This window comes from Elephas maximus, chromosome 2, assembly GCF_024166365.1.
Source record: "Elephas maximus indicus isolate mEleMax1 chromosome 2, mEleMax1 primary haplotype, whole genome shotgun sequence".
In the NCBI taxonomy this organism is placed as follows: Eukaryota; Metazoa; Chordata; class Mammalia; order Proboscidea; family Elephantidae; genus Elephas; species Elephas maximus.
In genome coordinates, this window is record NC_064820.1 from 205,134,255 (window position 1) to 205,161,079 (window position 26,825).

General features: G+C 36.0%; 1 protein-coding gene across 1 annotated transcript; it reads right to left on the bottom strand.

Moving 5' to 3' along the window:
• Positions 1 to 2,906: 2,906 nt before the first annotated feature.
• Positions 2,907 to 25,742, bottom strand: LOC126067701 (olfactory receptor 14C36-like). Its single transcript, XM_049869837.1, has 2 exons — positions 25,600 to 25,742; positions 2,907 to 3,903 (listed from the first exon to the last, which is right to left on the bottom strand). The coding sequence occupies exons 1-2, from the start codon at positions 25,740 to 25,742 to the stop codon at positions 2,907 to 2,909; spliced, it is 1,140 nt and encodes a 379-aa protein (XP_049725794.1).
• Positions 25,743 to 26,825: the final 1,083 nt, after the last annotated feature.

The window sequence follows — 26,825 nt, forward strand, 5'->3', positions numbered from 1 at the left end:
ATCCCCTTTTGGTTTCAGTATACCATGGAGCTTAATCAATTTATTTAATGGAATTTGCCATGTGCTTGTAGTATCTACATATCATTTTTCCCCCCTTGGGCCAAACCTGTGACATATTTCATTGCATGAGCCACACAGCAGTTAATCTCCAACAACAACAAAAAAAATAGCATCCACACATATCACTAGAGGAAATACTATACTGGCAGTTTTTTTAGAAGAATTAGGAGGGATTCCTTAAAGCAACCTCAGAAAAATTCTGTTCACAATATATGGGAGGAAAATGATGTGCAGATCTGGAGTGCATTATGGTATGCTTTCGCAATGGATATCTTGTGTCTCTGAGTGTTGTCTAGCACCCATTTCCCCACAATAAGACTCCTTGGCATAACCACTTCCACAGCCAAAACTGATTTTTTAAAACCCATTCAACCTTTTTTTTAAACATTCCTGACAATAGTTTTTTTTTTAATGTGGCAAAATGTATATGATATATAATATTCCATTTTACCTATTTTTAAGTGTACAATTCAGTAGCATCTATTACATTCACAGCATTGTGCACCTATAACAACTATTTATTGCCAAAGTTTGTTGTCGATTATGTTATTAAATACAAGTCATTAATCCAGAAGTGACAATCAGTTCATTGAAAGCAAGGACTCTCGCACTTCCCTGCATCCTTACCACTTTACTTTAAATATTGTGCAGTGAAATGAGGTTTATGGTTTTAACATTTATCTGGCACTGATGAGCTTCATACCAGAATTATTGGTATAAAAAAAATATATAAAAGCTGTTAGGCAAAATGAAATCTTCCAAAATCTTTGTGGTGCAATAGATGATGGCTGAAATCCAAAATAAGTCTATTTCCTGAGTGCCCTTTGCAAACTTGTGTGATATTTCAAACCAAAACACTCATCTGTAAAATCAGGGAATATTGTTATCAACTATATGCTGTTGTTGAAGTGTTAAATAAGATAAATAATTTTAACAAACTTTGTACAATTCTTGCCACAAAATGTTATGGTTATTATGGATTGAAAATTTTTATTATGAGGATAAGGCATATGTGCATTGTATCATAATATATATAGGGTCACTATGAGTTGGAATCAACTCGACGGCAGTGTTTTTTTTTTTTTATCATAATGCTAGCAACAACTGCATGGGAAACAAGACTTTCAAAGTCTGACCATTTATCCTTTAATCAAGGAAATGTTGATCATTCCTAGTGCTCATTGGTATTAATGTTCTTCTCTCTTTTGGCCCATGGTGGGATATTGCCCATCTAACATTCCTTGACAGTAGATATGGCCAAGAACTTTTTACACCAATGATATGTGAGCAGAAATGACAAGTAGACACGTAAAGAATCAGTGTACACTCCGTTGTATGCCCTTCATTTAAGCGACAGGTGCTTGACTAGGGAAATTTACATTTTTATACTCAAAATGATTTTATGTTAAGTGTTCTAACATAAGTGATGTTATGTTAAATGTCATGACTCCCTTTCTTTTCAAATGTGCATCAGAGCTTCTTTTCACATAGATTCTTTGTATTTTTTATTGTGACTCTTCTGATGTCACAATGTATATTAATCTCTTTTCCAGTATATATTTTACATTGTCTAGTCTTAACCTCAGTTTTGAAAATATGTCCTTGGATTGTAGCTCGTAGGTTCAAACTACTGACCTTTCAGTTAGTAGCTGAGTGCTTAACTCCTGTCCCACCAGGCCTTCTTTGGATTTATGGATAGCCATTGCCTTGGAGTCAATTCCAACTCATAGTGACCCTATAGGACAGAGTAGAACTGCCCCATAGGATTTCCAAGAGCAGCTGGTGGATTCGAGCTGCCAACCTCATGGTAGCTCTCAATTACTATGCCACCAGTGTTTCCAGATAGGTGTATGATAATAACTGGATGTAAAAAATTGGTATATTCCTTTAATTAACCTAGAAAATAATGTTTAAATCATGTAAACACAGAAATGTATCCCCAAACCACTTGACCTTATCATTTTTTTTATCATGTTTTATATATATATATAGAGAGAGAGAGTCCTGGTGGTGCAATGGTTAAGCATTCAGCTGCTAACCAAAAGGTGAGCAGCTGGAACCTACCAGCTGCTCCTTGGGAACCACATTGGACAAGTCTACTCTGCCCTGTAGGGTTGCTATGAGTCAGAATCAACTGATGTCAATGGGTAATAAATGGGGTTTTGCACACACGCACACACACATGCACACACACACATATATATAACATTTTCCATTTCAACTTTTTTGCCATTAAAATTCAGCAAAGTAAATTTTGGTTTGATTATAAGTATAACTTATCCATATATTTTCCCTAAGGTATAAGGGAAGTGGTGTAAAGTGTTTCAGATCCCCTCATACACAACTACTTCTTCTACCAAATCCATCTCCCTTTTCACAGAATACCTTTTAGTGATATTTTTATGGTCCTCAAAAGAACATCTATTTTCATAATTATTTTGAGAATGAATAAATGACTCAATATTTTCATTTCTTCTATAAAATACAAAATATGGCAATTCAAAATGAATTGTCACAGTGTTCTTTCTGGGTTTATCAATATTTTAAGCATGGCAAAGTACATATAATAAAGTTTAACATAAAATATTACTAAGGATAACATTTTAAACTTTTTAAATTGAAATACTTAGTGGGAGCTTTTAATTTGCCAAACACTTATGACTAGGGCTTGCTTATTCTTAACACCTAATCTCTTACCCATTTGCCAATTTGAATCATTCAAAACCCTCAGAAAGGAAAGATTTTGATAAATGATGTATGTTAATGAATTTATACATTACATTTACATAAAATACATTCATATAATTCCAATCAATTATCTCAATTTATTGCTGAAAACATAAATTTCACCTATAAATTAGGGTGATCATAAGCAATTTCCTATAAATTTCCTGATTAAAATATTTTTTTTTTATGATTTTCCTGATGGCATATTTTATTTGTTCATTCCTAAGAGTATAGATTATTGGGTTGAAGAGGGGGGGAATTACAGAATAGAACACAGAAAGGACCATATCCTGGATGGTTGCAGAGATTGCAGATGGCCTTAGGTACACATAGAAGCTTGAGCTAAGGAAGACAGACACCACAAGGATATGAGGGATGCAGGTGGAAAAGGCCTTTGCTCTATCAGTTCCACTTGGGAACCTGAGCACCGTAGAAAATATGTGAATGTAAGACCTGATGATGAAGACGAAAGAGCCTCCACCAATCACCAGAGCAGAGGCAAGGATTATGATCTCATTGCTGAAGGTGTCAGAATAGAAGAGCTTCAGCAGAGAGGGAATGTCACAGAAAACCTGATGAATAATGTTGGACTGACAAAATGGCAGTCTGAAAGTGATGCCTGTGTGGAATCCTGAGTAGACCAGACCACTGAGGATGGAAGCCAGTGTCATCTGGACACAGGCTTGAGGGTTCATGATCACAGGGTAGTGGAGAGGCTGGCAGATGGCCACATAGCAGTCATGGGCCATAAAGGTGAAGAACAGCATCTCCACACATGCAAAAAAAAACACTAGGAAAACTTGAGTTACACACCCTGCCTTTGAAATCACACTGCTGTCAAGCAAGGAGTTGACACATGAATTAGGGACCATTACAGGAATGTAGCATGCATCCAAGATACACAGATTCCTGAGAAAGAAGTACATGGGGGTGTGAAGGCTCTTGTCCAGAGTGCTGACAATAACAATTAGAAAATTCCCAATGAGAGTCATGAAATACATCAGAGAGAAGGATACAGCATGCAAAACCCGTAGTTCCCAAACATCAGAAAATCCCATCAGGAGAAATTCCATCACCATGGTATAATTGGGCACCTTTTGATGAGGTAGCTCACACCTGGGAGGCAATGAGAGAAGCCCTGAACACATGAAGAATTAAATAATGACAAGATGGCTTTCAATTATTTTTCTCTTGCCCCCTTCTAATTCTAACCCCTATTGATATTCCTAATATTTTGGAAGTTAGATTATGTATGTAGTGCTTCAGTAGCTTCCATAATATTCCTATTTCTACTTCAGGAATGAAGTGAAAATCACAACCATTTTCTTAGAAATAAGACACATATAAGTGTTTAATATATATTTTTATATATTTCAATGGGAACATGTAATTTTCTAATGATAAAATATAGATGCAGTCCCTGGGTGGTACAAGTGTTGATAACCGAAAGTTCAATGTTTGAATCGACCCAGGCGTGCCTCAGAAAAAACACTTGGTGATTTGCTTATAAAAAGTTAACCACTGAAAATCCCACGGAGCGCAGTTCTAATCTAACACGTATGGCAACTTTTTTTTTTTAATGTATAGATTATATAGTTGGCTTTTGAAAGGAACTTTGAAGATAATGTAATAATTTTGGATAACTGGAATAAAATCTTTTAGGTGTTTTTCCAGTCTTACATTCTCATTTTCAGGCTATAGACAATAATGGGGGAAATAATCTCCTTTCTAGAAGTAGTACTGTATGCATAATAATGTCAAAATTATCTTGTATTCTACCGCTATGACACACAATACTGAAATCATTTGGAACTTTACTTCCTACGATAGCTCAAGCTGATCAAAACCTCCTTCCCTTACGCATTTACCCCATGCTGAATCTGCCTCTCATTTTGTTTCCTTATCCTTTAAATTATTTTTCTAGTCACTTGTCTGTCTTATAAAGAGAGGTATGTTCCTTCCATCAGCAGTGTTCCTGCTTTCAATTCTTAGAGTCTTTTAAACTTTGCCCTAATATTGCATCATTATCATCTTCAGTTTTCCAACTTTTTCAGTTTTCTTTCGTTCCACTTTCTGAAAAGCAAAACATCAATAAATTGTGGCATGATACCTTACAGTACTAATTTAGCTTTTTCTTTCTTTCATCTTAGATTACTAATGTTGCTTTTCACCTCCTTTATCTTTAACCTTTCCAACAAAATATCTGAAATTTCGTCACCCATGTCTACTTCACTAATAACATTGTTGGTTGTTGCCACCATATCTTTATCCCAGACTAATTGCTTATTTATTTTATGCTTTGTTTGATGTACTCACCAATGAACATATTAACCATCTTACCCTTTGACATACCTGTGGTACTTGTATTTTTCTGAATCTTCTCAACCTTTTTTTTTTGCAACACTTTCTTCTCCTTCTCTCATAATAAGAATAATAGCAGTAAGAGCAACAGCAGCAATAATAACAATAACTATGGCATCTGGAACCACAAACCAGTAACCTATCCATGGCTAAAATGATTGTACTTTAAACATCTTTATTTGGTTTTAAAGGTCTTCCAAATTCTTCTCTAATCTTTAAAATGTGTTTTGTCTTATCTTTCTGTGGTGAATTTATCAAACATCTTGCATATGAATTCTTCGTGGACAGCCTGAGCAAAGGCTATGATGTCTTTTTACTGGTCTCATGAAATATTTCACAAATTGCTTTACATTGATGGGATATTGAGCAGTTGCCTTGTCTTATCTGTCTTTATGTTCCTTATAAGCTCCTCAAGGATTGTATTTTGTATATCTTCGAGCCCTCCCAGCATCAAGTAAACTTCTTTTCATGTATTTGATGCTTCATAAAGATTATAAATAATGAATAAATATCCATTTCATCAAAATATTGTCGCTACTTATTTACCTATATTGGAGAGATTTCTTACCCCCATTATCAAGATATTATGTCTATATGTTTAAACAACTGAACTGACAAATAATATTCTGGATAGTTGTTTGAGGCTGGTTGAATAGAGGGGGAAAAACATAATACTTTGTAGTTAGTAAAAGCTCTGATTTCAACTTATCTGGGTCAGAATAACGGTTGAATCACTGTGTGAAATTGGCGTTTTAAGTATATGTTCAATATTTTTATCAAGCTCGGAAGAATGCTCCCTCTTCCATAGCATGTAGTCAGGATTAGATGTGACAATGTGTGTTGCAAATTTAGGAGAGTGCTCAGGACATGGTAAATGTTCCTTAATACATCCTTTGTTATCTTTAGAAAAAATTGCTATTATTATTGTTTTGAACCATTACTTTTAGAGCATTTACTGTTGTCAAATACTTTAGGATACACATAATATGTTGTTAGCTGTAAATTAGTTGGCTCCAGAGCATGGCGACATATGTATAACAAAGTGAAACTTTGCCCAGTCCTGTGTCATATCATTTCCAAATCTCTCAGTGATCCTGAAAGGTAGTTTTTATCCGCTTTTAATGAGCACAAAATACCTGCCCAAGTTTAACAGGTGCTATTTCTCTCACCGGAAACCCTGGTGGTGTAGTTGTTAAGTGCCACAGCTGCTAACCAAAGGGTTGGCAGTTTGAATCTGCCAGGCGCTCCTTGGGAACTCTATGGGGCAATTCTACTCTGTCCTATAGGGTCGATATGAGTTGGAATCGACTCAGCGGCGCTAGGTTTGGTTTTTGGTTTATTTCTCTCACCAAACCAGCTGCTTCCTTTTTTGTGGTCTTCACACACTCGCTACATTCAACAGACAAATGGTTACCAAGAACCTCTGCCCAATTCCATAGTTCTTTCAGTTTTCAAAGAATGTCTTCAAATTTTCATGAAGATAAACTAATCACAATCTGCTTTCAAATGAGTATTATGTATTAGACACATACAGCACATGTCTCAAACATCCTTAAGTAAGACACATTTTGCTGCAGATAAGTTTCCAGAACCTTGGCTGAAGAATAAAGGGAGACAATGTTTGCGTCCTATCACCACCACTTATCAGTCTAGTACAGTTAACAACAAGCTTCACCCAAAACATTTTTCATTCATCTGTAAAATGAGATAATCGTCTTTACTTTTGTAGTCAATTTAAATAATATATAGTCATTCCTTAATTGATTCATTGATACAACAAATATATATGCAGTGATGCTACAGGCTAGGAGTACATTTGAGTAATAAACAAAAGAGAAAATCCTTAATTTCATGAAACTTGTATTTTATTAAAAGAGATATAGACTGAACAGCCAGTTATTTGAGGAAAAATAAAATGTTTCAGATAGTTTTAAGTGCTTTAAAGAAAATTCAAATGGGTGATATGAGAGAGGACAGGATGGATGTGACTATGGGGGATGGGGTTTGTCAGGTAACTGAAAGTGCTTTTTCAGCAAACTGCTATGGAAGTAAATACACGTTTTTACTTTTCCCCACCAAATTAAGGTTTTCTCTTTTGCCTTGTGTAAAAAAAACCCAGCATGTATCTTTTGAATTGATTGAATAAGTTAGAGTAACACTTTATTTTCCAGTCCCAATAATAGTTTGGAAATTTCCTTCCCTGATTGATTTCCTCACAAATTGGTTTGAGTGAGAGACTGAACTCTGGAGCTTAAATCCTTTATGCTTCTGGGGACTTAAAACAGGTTTGATGTTAACAATCTAATGCTGACAGAAAAACTAAGATCCTGCTAACAAACATTTAAATGTGTATATTTTTCTGATTCTTTGGCTATAATTACATTTTTTGAAACATCTTCTCATTGTTAGTAAACATCTGAGAGAACTAATCTGAAAATTTTTGCTCTACAAAAATAGAAAAATATTTTTTAGTTAGGCAGAGTTTGAAATAAAACAGTTTTTATTACATTGCATCATATTTTTTAAGTATCCAGAAAAAGTTCTCTGGGGTATATTAAGTGTAAAGAAAAAATGGAAAATCACGTGCGTATTGTATCATTTTTTTTATAAAATAGCAAAAATAACTAGAGAAGTATAGATGGAAACCAGAATAGGTAGAAATAGATAAAGAATATAAATATGAAAAATGGAGAATCATTTAGGGATTTTTTTACTGCTAAAATAAGGGATGTGAGAAAACCCAACAAAAAAGGCTTATATTTTCATTCTACTGGGTTATTTGCCACTTACTACATAGACATTTTTAAATTTAAAACATACAATAATAGTTAACCGAGCAATGAGGCTTTTATTATCATACTTCTTTTTTATTAAAAATTAAATGTAAAAAGTAATACTTTTAGAAAGTTATCAAAGTAATGCCCTTAGTCATATCAGTTAGGATACTTTAAAGTGTTGACATTCTGACGTTTTTTAAGTTTCAACTGGAACACTTTCTAATGAAGTCTCAATTCTTTTTTTTTTTTTTTTGAAATAACATGACCATTATCCTTGTCCTGTAAAGACGTTTACATTCAGAGAATATAACCTATGCTCCTTTGTTTAGGGAATAAAAAATTACTATGCTGGTGGTTCAGATTAAAAGGCAAGGTTGATGGACTGATGATATCCAATGTGTGCAACTCATGATTAGAGAAGAAAATCTGCAGTATATAGAATTCAATTCCTATGTTATTAACAATATTTTCCAGTTTATATATATTAAACATTTTGTACCTCTCTTTTGAATAAATTTTATTTTATCCCATATAAATCATTCTTATGTAACAGACTTAAGTGACCAAAATTTCTTCCCTTGAAGCACAAAATTTCTTGATAATTAATCAAAATGTTGTGTTTACACAAGCAAGACACATCAGGGTTTTTCATCATTAGCTAGTTATTCACCATTAGTAAGCAGCATATTTATTGATAACTTACCTGAAAGAATTACATGTTAAATTTTATGAAAATAGATCAGCCTCTTTATGAAAATAAATGCTGCCTGTTTCTTTGCTAGTATATTTAGACATTTGGGGGCTTCTGAAAATAGAGTTATGGTTTCTACAAGAGCATCACCACAAAACTTTATTACTATATTAAATTAGGTAAAAAGTTTTAGACTGTCATAAGTTGAAAGCATTATACATTTGAAATATACGTTGATTATTCTAATTTTATATTTATCCAACAAACTCTTTTATATCTGACTTTCTACCTAGTAAATTAACACACTTCCAAGAACAGAAGCTTCTGGATTATAAAATCTGGTTTGTCTCTTGCCCCCAACGATTAATTACTCTCAATTATCTTAATCATAAGACATGGTAAGAATGTGTGTCTTCTACGTTTATTGTATGGCAACATTTTCAAAAGTAGCAGGCACTAAAAAAGTAGACATTTTAAAGGAAATTCTTCAATTAATTGAAATGTATTTTCCAGATAAGTACACTTGCCCCCCTATACAATCTTTTAGTTCTTTTTTTCAAAAGGAAGTAACAATTTGACCACTTTTTCTAATTGGAAACTGTCAAAGGAATATTCTCATCAGCATCATTGGTTGGACTGCATATTCCTAAAGAGAAAGTAAATAAATATTGCATAATCTTTTGTGTAGCAGTATGAAGGACGTATAACTTGAAGGACTATAAGAAGAATGCATTGATCAATGATTTAATCAAATTTTTCATAGAATCATCCATTTAATTCTATATTCACTTGCTGATTTGGTCATCTAAGAAATTATTACTGATAATCTAGCATTTCTCAGCACTTGGTTAGAAATTAATTGGTTTCCATCAATTCCAATTCGTAGTGACCTTATAGCACAGAGTAGAACTGCCCCACAGAGTTTCTAAGGCTGTAATCTTTATGGAAGTAGAACACCACACCTAGCTATGATGGAGCAGCTGGTGGGTTGGAACTACCAACCTTTTGGTTAACAGCCAAGTGCTTAACTACCAGGGGTCCTTTGATCAGAGATTTCTACTTACTTTTTAATATGGCATTTAAAGTCTGCAGATGTACATACAATGTAGGCCATTTTAATTTTTTTTAATAGTTAAATAATATACTTTATGTTATATTTATGTACTTTTACCTCCGTGCATTATAATTTTTCTTTTTGGCACATTCCACTTCCAACATTACTGAAAGATTTGCGTAGACTTGTTAAACAATTTTTTTTTTGAGTTTTGAATTTTCAATTGGTAGTTACCATAAAGAACACTACTTTTTTTACTTAGAACACTTTTCCTCACCTGAGTTTTCACAGTCCTTGACACGATGGAAATGGTGATAGCATATTTCTCATTGGTTCACTGCTTTGTTTTGGCTCATGACTACCAGCTGACGTTTTCAGTTATTTTGAATGAACCATTCAGTGTTATGGAATATTTGGTTTGACTAACATTTCACTGAAATATTAAGGTAGAGGTTTTATGCCAGTACCTACACACAGTTTTGTTTTCAATTCCAATTCATAATGTTTTTGAAACAAGATAGGAAGGGAGTGCAAAGTAGTTAAGGGAAGCATCAATGTGGAACCAGGAAAAGGTGCCAAAATAATAATCATTAAAAAATACTCACTAGGTTGTAAGCTAAATAGAAGAACACTTTTTTAATAGTAGTATCTCCCAAAGAGGCAGTCAATTGTAGCTTATCCAAATGTACAAAGTACTGGCTAAAACATCAGTTTTATTGACTACAGTAGTAATATTGTAGTCTAACCATGGGCATGTGGTTCCCATTTACATAAATATGGCAATTACCAAGCCAGCACAATCAAGGCTTTTGGGATCTCAGCCCTGAACATGTTGTCATCCCCAGAGTCTTGGGTAGAGCTCAGGAGATCACTAATAAATACAGATCTCATAAAATACCTTTAAGATAAATGGGCTTTTACCAGTCTAGTATTGTAGTAGTATGAAAACCATGGAAATCTTTATTACCTTACCACTGAGAAAGTTTATAAGGAGAGAACTTACACGTTATGAAGGCTTTGTGGTCTAGAAAGAGCTCAGTGGTAAACCTTAGCAAAACTACATCAGCTGCAATTTGGAAAAATATCTAATCTCTTAATCTTTTCTTTTAGAAGCCCAGATTATGCAGAAAAGAGACAGTGAAATGTGTGTGTGCTTTTGTTTCTCTTCTTTATCCCTTCCACCTAGCTCCATAACTCATATTAGGCCACAAAGGAACCCTCAATAAAATTCAAAATATCGTACAAATACAAAGCATTCTCTCTGATCATAATGCCATAAAAGTAAAAATTAATAACAAGAAAAACAAAGAAAAAAATCAAATACGTGGAAACTGAATAACACCTTGGTTTAAAATCACTGGGTATTAGAAGAAATCAACGATGAATAAAAAAATTCCTAGAGGTGGCGCCAATGTGATGCTATAGACAGAAGCAACAATTCATCCTTCCACAGCAAAGACCCAAAAAATTAAGTAAAACACAGACATATGTCAGTCCTGGAGCCCTAAGTGTCAAATGAAGGGATAAAGAACTGAACTAAGCACCGAATGGAATAAGAAACTGACAGAGAAAAGCGAATGAGGAGAGTTATAGAGTGGAGGTCCCTACCAGCTCATGTGGCACGGATTTGCCATCTTGGACCCCTCAGCCTCCAAGAACCGTGGATAGGGAGTAGGGAAAGGCAGCTTTATGGAGCTCCCGGCAGGGTAACCAGCAATACACTTTCCTACTACTCACTCTTCTTCCCACTGCTTGGCCTTTGCTGCTTTCTGACGGGCCACAGTCACTAGGCAAAGGATTTGCCCCACCCATACTGGCCAGTTCATTCGGTGCCATTTTGTGTTGCTCTTGTTGCTTTTTTTTTTTTTTTCCTGGCTTATTTTGGTTTCTTCTCTCTCTCTCACCTCCTTCCTTTCTTCTCTGAACACCTGGGTCTGTGTGCCATCTCCACTCCTTCTTCACAGGCTGTGCAGTGCTGCTCGACTGGGGTACCACTTCCCTCTTCTGCACTGCCAAGCCAGAGATCTCCTCAGGGCATTTTTTTTTCCATTTCTCATTTTGTTGTCTCTCCCTATCTCCCTTCATTTCCTTTCTCATGGACACCTAGTGTCATATACCATCTTCTCTCCTTCCTGATGAGCTGTGCAGTGCTGTTTGGCTAGGAACCCCCTTCCCCAGTCCATGCCACCATGACAGTGGGCTCCCTGAGGGCATTTTTGTTTGTTTCCTTTTCTAGGTTTCTTGTCTCTCTTTACCCACCTTCCTTACTTTTCTCCTGAACACCTTGAGTCGTGTGCCATCTCTGCTCCTTCTTGATGGGTTGTGCAGTGCCACTCAGCTGGGGACCTGCTTCTGGTGGGCTCCATTGGGCCATTTTTTCTTCTTTTTTTTCCTCAGTTTCTTATCTCTGTCTTCCTTTCTTTCTTTCCTCCCAACCACCTGGCCTCTTTTTTTTTTTTCCCCTCAATTTCTTGTCTTTCTCTATCTTCCCTCCTTTCCATTCTCCTAACCACCTGGCCACATGTGCCTTTCTCTCTCTCTCATCTCTCTCTCCCTTCTTTCTTTTCCTTTCTCCCTCCATATAACTGCATGTGCCATATCTATCCCTTCTTGACTGGCTGCGCCACCCTGCCTGCCTAGAAAGCCACCAGCACACAGCTCCCCCAGATCTGTTCCGCTCCAACAGCAGAATCCCTCAGCACTTTTTTAGAGCTTCTGTTTCTCTCTCCTCTTTCTTTTCTTTCCCACAGCAACGTAGCTAGACACATCACCCCCCCCCCACGCCTATCTGCACTGTGTGCTAAGCATCACATCCCCAAGGAGCACAGGCATGGTCTACTGGAAACAGCCTTGCATGTCCTCTGGCCCAACTCTAACAGCCCCAGTATGTGCTGCAAAAAAAAAAAAAAAAAAAAATCACAACCCCTACCCCTCTTCTGCACCTGCACTGCTGCACCATAGCTGAGCAACTGGCCCTGCCCATTGACAAGTTGGTGAGAAGCATTATGCCCACAGACTAGCAGACAACGAAGAATGTCCAGGCTGCGGACTCAGAAAACCAAATAAAACAAAAAAGCAGCCCCCCCCAAAAAAATACAAATCTACAATCAAAAAATGAAGAAAATAATTACTGAATGTCCAGAAGACAGCAGATATATCAAAACATATATACAAAAAAGCAGGTCAGGGTGGCTCCAGAAAGTGTCCAAAATAAAACACCAGGTGACCTTCCAGTAGAAAAACAGGCATTAAAACTATCTGTTATAGAATCTATATCTTTAATATTCAGGGCTATTCAAGAGATGAAGGAAAAAGCAGACAAAAAGGAGGAAAAAATAGACAATATCATGGAAAAGACAGACAAAACAATGGAAGAATTCAAGAAGACAATACAGGAACAAAATGTGAAAATAAACTCAGTACTAGAAATCTATGAAAACAACAATTAGACATTCAAAAGGTAAACAACAAGATTTCAGAAATGGACAATGTCATAGAAGGTTTGAGGAGCAGGTTCAAAACAATGGAAGACAAGATCAGCAAAACTGAAGACAAATCTTTGGGTAGCTCTTTGTTTGAGGAAAACTCAGTGAAAAGAATGAAGAGTAACAAAGACAACCTGAGAATGATGTGGGATACAACTGAAAGCAAAAATTTGTGAGTGACTGAAATTCCAGAACAGGGAAGAAAACAGAAAATGCAGAGAGTATCATTAAAGAATTGCTGACAGAAAACCTCCCTAGTTTATGAAAGATGAAAAGCTCACCATCCAAGAAGCTCAATGAACTCCATATAGGATAGACCCAAAAAGAAAATCACCAAGGCATACCATAATTACACTCGCTAAAACCAAAGACAAAGAAAGAATCCTGAGAGCAGCTTGAGGAAAACAAAAAGTCACATACAGAGGGGAAACAATAAGAGAAAGCTCTGACACTCAGCAGAGACCATGCAGGCAAGAAGCCAATGTGACGACATATATAAAACCTTGAAAGAAAAAAAAAAGTTAACCAAGAGTAATATATCCTGCAAAACGTTTGCTCAAATATGATGGTGAATTTAGGACAGTTCCAGATAGACAGAAATAAAGGGAATATATAAAAACCAAGTGAAACTTACAAGGATTATTAAAGGATGCCCTTTGGTTAGAGAACCAACAATATCAGACAACGGCCTGAACTTATAATGCAAGACCACATCAGCCAGACTAACCTAGGTAATGAACTCTCAAGGATAAAATGAAACTAAAAGATTTACAACAGGGAACCAGAGAGGTTAATCTGTAAAAGACAATAATGTCAGACAATAAAAGAGGGAATAAATGGTGTAGGTATAAACTTCAAATGGAGAGGAAGTCGAGACGATATCAAGTAATAAAAGATTGGTTCAAACTTAGGAAAATAAGGGTAAATTTCAAGGTAACCACAAAAAATTAACAATCCACTCATCAAAATAAAGAAAAACATAAAGTCTCAGTAAATACAAAATCTACAAAAATGAAAGAAATGAAAAAAAAAATCCACAAACAAAAGGAATTCAGCACAGGAAAGTAAAATGAACAAAGAAAATGTGAGCAAAATAAAACAAAAAAACCCTACAAAATGACAGCAATAAACTCACACCTATCAATAATTACACTGAAAGTAAATGGCCTATATGAACCCACAAAGAGATAGTGACAAATGGATAAAAAAACAGGACCCACCAATATGCTGTCTACAAGAGACACACCTCAGAAACAAAGACATAAATTTACTATAAATCAAAAGACAGAAAAAAATATACCAAGCAAATAGCTACCTAAAAAGAGCAGGAGTGGCAATACTAACCTCAGATAAAATGGATTAAAAAAAAAAAAATCCACCATAAAAGACAAAGAAGGGCATTATATAATGATTAAAAAGACAATCCATCATGAAGATATAACCATAATAAATACCTACACACCTAATGGCAGGGCTCCAAAATACATAAAACAAACTAACAACACTGAAAAGAGAAATTGACAGTTCCACGATAATAAAAAATAGGAGAGTTTAATACACCACTCTCAGTAAAAGACAGAACAGAACCCAACAAAGGTACAGAAGATCTAAAGGCCACAATCAACTGACTTGATCTTGTAGACATATACAGGACACTCAACCCAACAGCTGCAAAGTACACATCCTTTTCCAACTCACATGGAATGTTCTCCAGAATAGACTACATCTTAGGCCAGAAAGCAACCCTGAGCAAAATCAAAAACACTGAGGTAATACAAAGTATCTTCTCTGATCACAATGCCATGAAAGTAGAAATTAACAATAAGAAGAGCAAGGGAAAAAAAAAAAATCAAATAAGTGGAAACTGAATAACACCTTCCTTAAAAACACTAGGTAATAGAAAAAATCAAAGACAGAATAAAAAAAAATTCCTAGAATCAAACAAGAATGAAAACGCATCATACCAAAATCTTTGCGACACAGCAAAGGCAGCACTTAGATATCAATTTATAGCAATAGATGCACACATCAAAAAAGAAGAAAGGGACAAAATAAAAATATTATTTGCACGACTAGAACAAAATGAAATAGAACAAGAAAAAAAGCCCACAGTCACCAAAAGAAAGGAAATAATAAAGATCAGAGCAGAAATAAGTGAAATAGAGAATAGAAGAACAAAAGAAAGAATCAACAAAACCAAAATTTGGTTCTTTGAAAAGCTCAACAAAAAAGCTCAACCATTGGTTGCACCGACAAAAGAAAAACAGGAAAGGGCACAAATAACCAACTGAAAATAAAGAATCATAACAGTATTATGAAAAACTATACTTCCAAAATTTGAAAACCTAAAGGAAATGGAAACCCTGGTGGCGTAGCGGTTAAGTGCTACAGCTGCTAACCAAAAGGTTGGCAGTTTGAATCCACCAGTACCAGACAGTACTTAGAAACTCTGTGGGGGAGTTTTACTCTGTCCTATAGGGACATTATGAGTCAGAAACGACTCGATGGCAATGGGTATTAAAGGAAATGGACAAAGTTCTAGAAAAACACTATGTACCCAAACTAACACAACCTGATGTTGAAAATCTGAACAGGCCCTTAAGAACAACAACAAAAACCTGGCCCGGATGGCTTCACTGGAGAATCCTACTGAACATTCAGAGAAGAGCTTGTATCAGTGCTACTCAAATATTTCAGAACACAGAAAATAGATACTTCTTAATTCATTTTATAAAACCAGTATAACCCTGATACCAAAACCAGGCAAAGACACCACAGAAAAAGAAAATTACAGACTAATCTCTCTCATGAATATACAACAAAATTCTAGCCAATAGAATTTGGCATCATGTCAAAAAATAATACAACCAAATGAGATGCACACCAGGTGTGCAAGAATGATTCAACATTAGAAAATCAATCAATATGATCCCCCACATAAATAAAAGAATCACATGATCGTCTCAGCTGATGTAGAAAAAGCATTAAACAAAGTTCAACACCCTTTCCTGATGAAAACCCCCGAAGAAATAGGTATAAAAGGGAAGTTCCTCAACATAATAAAAACCAGTGGCCAACATCATTCTTAATGGAGAGAAGCTGAAAACATTCCCCTTGAGAACAGGAACAAGACAAGGATGCCCTTTATCCTCACTCCTATTTAACATTGTGCTGAAAGTCCTACCTACAGCAATAAGGCAAGAAGAAGAAAAAAAGGGCATCCAAATTGGTAATTAAGAAGTACAACTGTCCCAATTTTGTGGAAGATACGATACTATATATAAATAACTCAAAGAACTTCACAAGAAAACTACTGGAACTAATAAAAAGATTCAGCAGATTAGCATGATACGAGATAAACACACAAAAATCTGTTGAATTTCTAAACATCAGTAAAAAGAACTACAAAAGGAAATCAGGACAGCAATACCATCTTCAACAGTCCCTAAAAAAATAAGACATGTAGGAATAAATCTAAGCAGAGACATAAAAGACTTACACAAAGGAAAGTAGAAAAAACTACTGCAAGAAACCAAACAAAACCTAAGTAAATGGAAAAAAATACCATGCTCATGGATACATAGATTGAACAATAAGAAAATGTCAATTCTGCCCAAAGTGGTCTACAGATACAATGCAATCCCAATCCAAATACCAGCAGCATTCTCTAAACAGATGGAAAAATTTAACTTTATATGGAAAGGAAAGAGGCCTGGATAAGTAAAGCACTATTTAAGAAGAAGAATAAAGTAGGAGAACTCACACTACCTGATCTCAGAACCTACTACACAGCTACGGTAGTCAAAACAGCCGGGGACTGGCTAAACAGCAGGCACACGGACACAGAATTGAGAACCCAGATGTAAATCCATCTACCTGTGGTAACCTGACCTTCAACAAAGGCCCAAAGTCCATTAAATGGGGAAAAGACAGGTTTTTTAAACAAATAGTGCTGGCGAAACTGGATGTCCATCTTAAGATATTAAAACAGGACCCATACCTTACACCATACACAGACACTAATGCAAAATGGATCAAAGACCTAAACATAGAACCCAAAGCTAGAAAGATCATAGAAGAAAAAATAGGATCAATGCCAAAGGCCCTAATACACTGAATAAATAGAATACAAACCATAACTAACAATACAAACGTGAGAACATAAACTAGATAACTGGAATCTTCTAAAAATTGAATACTTATACTTATCAAAAGACTTCACCAAAAGAGTAAAAAGAGAACTTAGAGACTGGGAAAAAAACTTTTGGCTATGACAAATCTGACAAAGATCTAATCTCTAAAATCTACAAGAAAATCCAACACCTCTACAATAAAAAGGCAAATAATTCTGTTAAAAAAATGGGCAAAGTTTATGAATAGGCACTTCACCAAAGAAGGTACTCAGGCAGCTAAACAGACACATGAAGAAAAGCTCACTGTAATTAGCCATTGTTGTTGCTGTTATTAGGTGCTGTTGAGTTGGTGCGACCCTATGCACAACAGAACGAAACACTGCTCTGTCCTGAGCCATCCTTACAATCATTGTTATGCTTGAGTTCATTGTTGGTACAACCCTATATACAACAGAACAAAACACTGCCCAGTCCTGAGACATCCTTACAATCGTTGTTACGCTTGAGCCCATTGTTGCAGCCACTGTGTCAATCCACCTCGTTGAGGGTCTTCCTCTTTTCCACTGACCCTGCACTTTGCCAGGCAGGATGTCCTTCTCCAGAGACTGCTCCCTCCTGACAACATGTCCAAAGTATGTAAGACGCAGTCTCGCCATCCTTGCTTCTAAGGAGCATTCTGGTTGTACTTCTTCCAAGACAGATTTGTTTGTTCTTCTCGCAGTCCGTGGTATATTCAATATTCTTCGCCAACACCACAATTCAAAAGCATCAATTCTTCTTCAGTCTTCCTTATTCATTGTCCAGCTTTCACATGCATATGATGTGATTGAAAATACCATGGCTTGGGTTAGATGCACCTTAGTCTTCAAGGTGACATCTTTGCTCTTCAACAGTATAAAGAGGTCCTTTGCAGCAGATTTACCCAATGCAATGCATCTTTTGATTTCTTGACTGCTGCTTCCATGGCTGTTGATTGTGGATCCAAGTAAAATAAAATCCTTGACACCCCAATCTTTTCTCCATTTATCATGATGTTGCCCATTGTTCTAGTTGTGAAGATTTTTGTTTTCTTTATGTTGAGGTGCAATCCACACCGAAGGCTGTGGTCTTTGATCTTCATTAGTAAGTGCTTCAAGTCTTCTTCACTTTCAGCAAGCAAGGTTGTGTCATCTGCATAACACAGGTTGTTAATGAGCCTTCCTCCAATCCTGATGCCTTGTTCTTCTTCATACAGTCCAGCTTCTGGTATTATTTGCTCAGTATACAAACTGAATAGGTATGGTGAAAGAATACAACCCTGACACACACCTTTCCTGACTTTAAACCAGTCAGTATACCCTTGTCCTGTCTAAACAACTGCCTCTTGATCTATGTAAAGGTTCCTCATGAGCACAATTAAGTATTCTGGAATTCCCATTATTCTCAATGTTACCCATAATTTGTTATGATCCACACAGTCAAATGCCTTTGCATAGTCAATAAAACACAGGTAAACATCCTTCTGGTATTCTCTGCTTTCGGCCAGGATCCATCTGACATCAGCAATGATATCCCTGTCTCCATATCCTCTTCTGAAACCAGCCTGAATTTCTGTCAGTTCCTTGTCAATATACTGCTGCAGCCATTTTTGAACGATCTTCAGCAAAATTTTGCTTGCGTGTGATATTAATGATATTGTTCTAAAATTTCCACATCCAGTTGGATCACCTTTCTTGGAAATAGGCATAAATATGGATCTCTTCCAGTCAGTTGGCCAGGAAGCTGTCTTCCATATTTCTTGGCATAGATGAGTGAGCACCTCCAGCGCTGCATCCGTTTGTTGAAACATCTCAATTGATATTCCATCAATTCCTGGAGCCTTGTTTTTTGCCAATGCCTTCAGAGGAGCTTGGACCTCTTCCTTCAATACCATCGGTTCATGATCATATGCTACCTCTTGAAATGGTTGAACATCGACAGATTCTTTTTGGTATAATGACTCTGTGTATTTCTTCCATCTTCTTTTGATGCCTCCTGCGTCACTTAATATTTTCCCCATAGAATCCTTCACTATTGCAACTCGAGGCTTGAATATTTTCTTCAGTTCTTTCAGCTTGAGAAACACTGAGCATGTTCTTCCCTTTTGGTTTTCCATTTCCAGCTCTTTGCACATGTCATTATAATACTTTTTCTTCTCGAGCCACCCTTTGAAATCTTCTGTTCAGTTCTTTTACTTCATCAGTTCTTCCTTTTGCTTTAGCTGCTTGACGTTCGAGAGCAAGTTTCAGTCTCCTCTGACATCCATGTTGGTCTTTTCTTTCTTTCCTGTCTTTTCAATGACCTCTTGCTTTCTTCATGTATGATGTACTTGATATCATTCCACAACTCGTCCATTCTTCAGTCACCAGTGTTCAATGCGTCAAATCATTTCTTCAGATGGTCTCTAAATTCAGGTGGGATATACTCAGGGATATAGTCCAGGTTCCGATTATTAATGGATGTTTGCAGCTGTTTCTTCTCATTTTGAGTCATGCCACATCAACAAATGAAGGTCCCGAAAGCTTTACTCTATCCACGTCATTAAGATCAACTTCTACTCTCGACGGCACTGGGTTGTGGGTCTACTTTGAGGAGGCAGCTTTTCCCTAGTCATCTTTTGAGTGCCTTCCAAACAGGGGGCTCATCTTCCAGCACTATATCAGACAATGTTCCTCTGCTATTAATAAGGTTTTTGCTGGCTAATACTTTTCAGAAGTAGATTGCCAGGTCCTTCTTCCTAGTCTGTCTTAGTCTGAAAGCTCAGCTGAAACCTGTCCTCCACAGGCGACCCTGCTGGTAACTGCATACCAGTGTCATAGCTTCCAGCATGACAGCAACACCCAAGCCCCCATAGTACGCAAACTGACAGACACGTGGGGGCCTTTTTTATAAGAAATAGATTATTTTATATAATGTTCAAACAATTCTGTAAGTATAAGTCCAGGAAACCCTGGTGGCATAGCAGTTAAGAGCTATGGCTGCTAACCAAAAGGTCAGCAGTTCAAATCCACCAGGCCATCCTTGGAAACTCTATTGGGCAGTTCTACTCTGTCCTATAGGGTTGCTATGAATCAGAATCTACTCAACAACAATGGGTTATGATTGGCTATTTTAGCATAAGTCCAACTTATATATAGTTTTAAATGGAATTCAGGTTTTGTTTTTCCTAAGTAATGAGCAAGTTTCCCACACCAGCTCGTAGCATTTTTTCATCTGTGTTTGACTTTTAATTCCTCCTTTATTAGGCATGAAGTTTCTGTATAGAGTAAGCTGGGTTTTGACATCTCAACACTGTTCCAATGGTCTGTTTTTATTGGAATTGTACAGTAAAGGGTTAACCTTGCTCAAAGAGAGGTCTTGGTCTCTTAACTCCTGGAAGGTAACCTCTAAGCACTTGCGTCCTATCTGATAAGGATGCCTTTGTTTCCCTGGGGCCTTGGGCCATACCAGGCAGTCAGTGCTAAAAATGTGATTTAATGCGGGGGACTTTTGACCATGTGGTATCAGAATGAATACTGGCGGGACTGGAAACTAAGCTCAACCACATGAGTCCCAATAAAAATTCTGGACAGCTTGGCTCCAGTGAGCTTCCCTTGTTGGTATTACTCCACACATGCTGCCACTCATTTTTGCTGGAAGAAGCATGATTTCACTGAGACAAGATAACTAGAAACTCATGTTTGGAATTCTCCTGGGCCCTGCTCTTATGTGCCTCTTCCATTGGATGATTTTCATCTGTATTCTTTCACTGAAATAAACAGTAAAGACAAGTATAATGGCTTTTCTGAGTTCTATGACCTTCTATTAAAACTGTATTCTCAAAGGAGAATTACACAGGTAGAGGGGTTAGAATTCCAAAACATATTATTTGAGACACAATTCAATCCATAGCACTGTGCATTTCCTGTTTGTTCTCTTGGGAATACTTTTTCTTCAATATTTCAGTACTCATGTATACAGTTACTGACCTGAAGTTTCCATGCTGTGGGGAAGCACAAATTAGCCACCTGCAGAGATTACATGGAGAGAGATAGATTCCCAGGCAGCCCCCAACTGCTTCAGACCCTTGCTGTTCCAGTGGCAGCCATCATCTGACTGCATGAGAGACTCTGAGCTAGAGCCTCCCAGCTGAGCTCTTCTTGAATTCGTGAATCATGAAGATTATGAAAGATAATAAAATTACTATATTGTTTAAAACCACTAAATTTGGGGATGATTGTTATGCAACAATATATAATTTCAAGAAGAATGTTTGCTCTTGAAACCCAGCATCCATGGATGACTCCACAAGATTTTCTTTTATTGCTTATTTTCTGATTTTTTTATATTTAATTTATAAATATTTTGATTGGCATTGTGTCATTTTTATTCATAATTGAGAAAGCCAAATATCTCTCAAAATTTTCTTGTGAGGTTTAGATATCAAAGTTTGTCTAGCCTAATTAAAATATTTGAAGAATATTGCCTCTTTTAAAATTATTTGTAACTTTGAGGCTTATCTGTAGGGTCAATACAAATCAGAAGCAACAGCAATGGGGTGGAAAGTGATAGGCACATCTTAGTCTGATTTTTTTCTTTTCTGGGGGATTTTGAGGACTGAATTAATTTATTTTAATGTGGTGTTATATGTTGTTATGGATTGAATTGTGTCCCCCCAAAATGTGTGCCAACTTGTCTAGGCTATGAGTCCCAGTATTATGCAGTTTTTCTCCATTTTTTGGTCTGAGGTAATTACCCAATTTGTTGTAAATATTAACCTCTATGATGTTAAACAGGCAAGATTAGAGGCAGTTATGTTAATGAATCAAGACCCAATCTACAAGTTTAGGTTGTATCATGAGTCAATCTCTTTTAAAATATAAAAGGGAGAAGTGAGCAGAGAGGAGGGGAACCACATACCACCAAGAAAGAAGTGCCAGGAGCACAGCAAGTCCTTTGGATCCAGGGTCCCTGGATTGAGAAACTCTTAGACCTAAGGGAAAATTGATGACAAGGACTTTCTCTCAGAGCCAACAAAAAAGAGAAAGCCTTTCCCTGAAGCTGGCTCCTGAAATTCAGACTGTAGTCTTCCCTACTTTGAGAAAATACAATTATCTTTATTAAAGCCATCCACTTATAGCCACACTAGAACACTAAAACTAAAAAAAAAAAACTAAGACATATGTAAATCCATTTTACACATTTTCATCCATTTTTTGAGTCAGTTTTTGTAACTAAGCCATTTTATCTAAGATTTCAAGATGTGTTAGTAAGAATTTTTTATGATACACGGTTTTGAAAAAAATATTTTTTGCTCCATCTTTTATTATATCCCTTTTCATCTCAGTATACTTTTGGGCTTAGTCAATTTATTTAATATTTGCCATGTGTTTTTGTTATCTGCAAAAAATTTTTTCCCCTTTGGAGAAAACTGTGACATATTTTATTGCTTGGGCTCCACAGCAGGGCATTCCCAAAATAAAAAAAAATTAAAATTGTTTCCACACGTATCAAGAGAGGGAAAGCAACACTGGCTGGTTTTTTTTTTTTTTTTTTAAGAATAAGGACAGGTTCCATAAAGCAACCTCAAAAATTCTATTCACAATACACGGGAAGATAACAATGTGCAGTTCCGGAGTATATAATAAAAAGCTGTGGACACCAATGATACGACTTACCAAAGCATATTTTACCTTTCTGAGAATTGTCTAGCACTCATTTTCCCATATTAAGACTTCATGGCATAACCACTTCCACTGCCAAAACTGCTTTTTTAAACCAATTCAACCATTTAAAAAAAAAAAATTCTGGCAATAATTTCTTTTTTTAATGTAGTAAAATATATACGACATTCCATTTTACCCATTTTTAAGTGTAAAATTCAATAGCATTAATTACATTTACAGTATTGCACACCTATAATAAATATTTGTTACCAAAGTTTTTTGTTGATTAGGTTTGTTAAATATAAGTCATTAATTCAGAAGTGACAGTTCACTGAAACTAAGGATACTTGGCTTTCTTGTTTCCTTAACACTTTAAATAATGTGTAGTGAAGTCAGTTTTATAGTTTTTTTTCTTTTTTTTTTTTAACCTGACACTCATGGGCTTCATACAAGAATTACTGGCATAGTGAAGATAGAAAATTTATTCGGCCCAATGAAATTTTCCAAAACCTTTGCTGTGCAATAGGTGATGATGGCTAGACTCCAAAAAGACTCCAAGATGGGGCTATTTCTTGAATGCCCTTAACAAACTCACGTGATATTTTAAAACCCAGACACTTATCTATAAAATGAAGAAATATTATTATCAACCATATGCTACTGTTGAAGTATTACACAAGATAAATCATTTTAAGAAATTTGCACAATTGTTGCCACAAAATGCTATGGCTATTATGCATTGAAATTTTTGTTTACGATGTGAGGATAAAGAATATGCACTTTGTGTCATAATGCTAATACTAATTGTATGAGATAAAGCATTCAGAGTCTGACAAATTATCCTTTTAATCAAGAAAATGTTGATCATTCCTAGTGCTCACTGGCTTTACTGTTCTTCTCCCTTTTAGCACATGGTGGGAGATTGCCCATCTCCCATCCTTTGACAGTAGGTATGGCCGTGGTGGCGTTATTCAGCCAATAATGTGTGAGCAGAAATGACTGGTAGACACATACAGAATCAGTGTACAGTCCTTGATATTCTCTTCCTCTAAGGGACTAGGGGAATCTACATTTTTATACTCAAAATGATTTTATGTTAAGTTTTCTAACAGTTAAAACTGTTATGACTCTCTTTCTTTTCAAATGTACTGTCAGAGCTTCTTTTCACACGGATGCAATGTCTTTTTTCCTGGGATTCTCCTTGATGTCACAATGTATATTAGAATTTCTTTTGTGCTGTATATTTTACAGTGTTCATTCTTAAGCCCGATTTTCAAAATATGCACTTCAATTGAGGCTTGTGGGTTTGAACTGCTGACCATTCAGTTAACAGCTGAGTGCTTAACCACTACACCATCAAGGAATCTTCAGATCTATGGATAGGCATATGATAATAACTGGGAATATAAAATTGGTGAATTCCCTGAATTAACCTAGAAAATAATGTTTAAAGCATAAAACCAAGTAACATATATGTATTTGGTTGTGTATACATATGTATATATATATATATATATATACATATATCACAGAAACATTATACATTTTAACTTTTTTACATATTAAATTCAGTAAATTTTTGTCTAAGTATAACTTATCTTTATATTTTCCATACAGTACAAGGGAAGCAGTGTAAAGTATTTCTGTCCTGTCATATACAAATACTCCCCCAACCAAAGCCACCTCTCTTTTTACAGCATGCTTTTTAGTGATTTTTTATGGTCCTCAAAAGAACATATATTTTCATAATTATTTTGTGAAAAAATAAATGACTCAATGTTTTCATTTCTTCTATAATACAGAATGTGGCATTTCAAAATAAATTAACACAGTATTCATTCTAGGTTTATCAGTATTTTTGAGCATGGAAAAATATGGAAGATAAAGTTTAATGTAAAACATTGCTAAGGATAATATTTTAGGCTTTTTGAGACTGACATATTTAGTGGGAGATTTTTAACTTCCCATACATGTATGACTGGGGCTTGCTTATTCATAACACCAGAACTCTTAACCAACTACCAATTCAAATCATTCAAAACCCTCAGAAAGGAAAGATTTTGATAAATTATATATGTTAATGAACTTATATATTAAATTTACGTAAAGTACATCTATAAAATTCCAATCTATAATCTCAATTTATTGCTGAAAACATGAATTTCAACTCATAACTTTGGGTGAGCCTAACCAATGTCCTATAAATTTCCTGATAAAAATATTTTTTCTGTGATATTCCTGTTGGCATATTTTATTTGTTCATTTCTAAGACTATAGATAATCAGGTTGAAGATGAGGGGAATTACAGAGTAGACCACAGAAAGGACCATATCCCGGATGGCTGCAGAGATTGCAGATGGTGTTAAGTACACATACAAGCTTGAGCAAAGGAAGATTGACACCACGAGGATACGAGGGACGCAGGTGGAAAAGGCCTTTGCTCTGTCTGCTCCACTTGGGAAATTGAGCACAGTAGAAAATATGTGAATGTAAGACCTGATGATAAAGATGAAAGAGCCTCCACCAATCACAAGACCAGAGACAATGTTTATGATCTCATTGCTGAAGGTGTCAGAGGAGGAGAGCTTCAGCAGAGATGGGATGTCACAAAAAACTGATGAATAACATTGGAATAACAAAAGGGTAACCTGAAGGTGTTGACTGTGTGGAATCCTGAGTAGAGCAGGCCACTGAGGATGGAAGCCAGTGTCATGGGGACACAGACCTGAGGGTTCATAATCCCAGAGTAATGGAGAAGCTGGCTGATGGCCGCATAGCGGTCATGAGCCATGAAGGTGAGGAACAGCAGCTCTACATACACAAAGAAAACCTCTAGGAAGACCTGAGCCACACACCTTGCCTTTGAAATGTCACTGCTGTCAAGCATGGACTTAACACATCAGTTAGGGACCATTACAGAAATGTAGCATGCACCCAAAATGGACAGATTTCTAAGGAAGAAATACTTGGAGATGTGAAGGCTCTTGTCCAGGGTGGTGACAATAAAAATGAGAAAATTCCTAAAGAGAGTCAACAAATGCATCGTAGAGAAGCATGCTGCATGCAAAACCCGTATTTCCCATACTTCAGAAAACTCCATCAGGAGAAAATCCATCACCATGGTGGAATTGGGCATCTCTGGGCAAGGCAGTTCATGCCTAGGAAGCAAGGAAAAAAGCCCTGAACACAAGAAGAATTAAATCATGAGAAGATGGCTTTCAATTGTTTTCCCTTGCCCCCTTCCTAATCTAATCCCTATTGATATACCTCATATTTGGGAACGTAAATTATGTAGTGCTTCACTAGCTTCCATAATATTCCTACTCCTTCTATAGGAATGAAGTGAAATTTAGGACCATTTTCTCATAAATAAAACACATGTAAGTGTTTAATATATATCTTTATATATTTCTATGTGAATATGTAATTTTCTAAAGATAAAATAGATCGATGAATATAGATGGAGTCCCTGGGTGGCACAGTTAATAGGCTTGTTGGCAACCAAAAGGTTAAATGTTTGAATCAACCAAGAAGTGCCTCAGAAAAAAGGCCTGGGGGCTACTTCCAAGAAATCAGGCATTGAAAATCCTATGGAGCACAGTTCTAACCTGAAGCACATGGAATCACCATGCATCAGGGTCAAATGGACTGCAATTTTTAAATATTTTTTTTTAATATAGATTACACTGATATAGTTGGCTTTTTAAAGAAGCTTTGGAGAAAAAGGAATTTTGTTCAGTAATTGGAATAAAATATTTTAAATGTTTTTCCAGTATTATATCATTGTTTTGAGCCTATAGACAATACTGGGGAAAATGATCCTCTTTCTAGAAGTAGTCCTGTATGCATAATAATGTCAACACTACCTTATCTT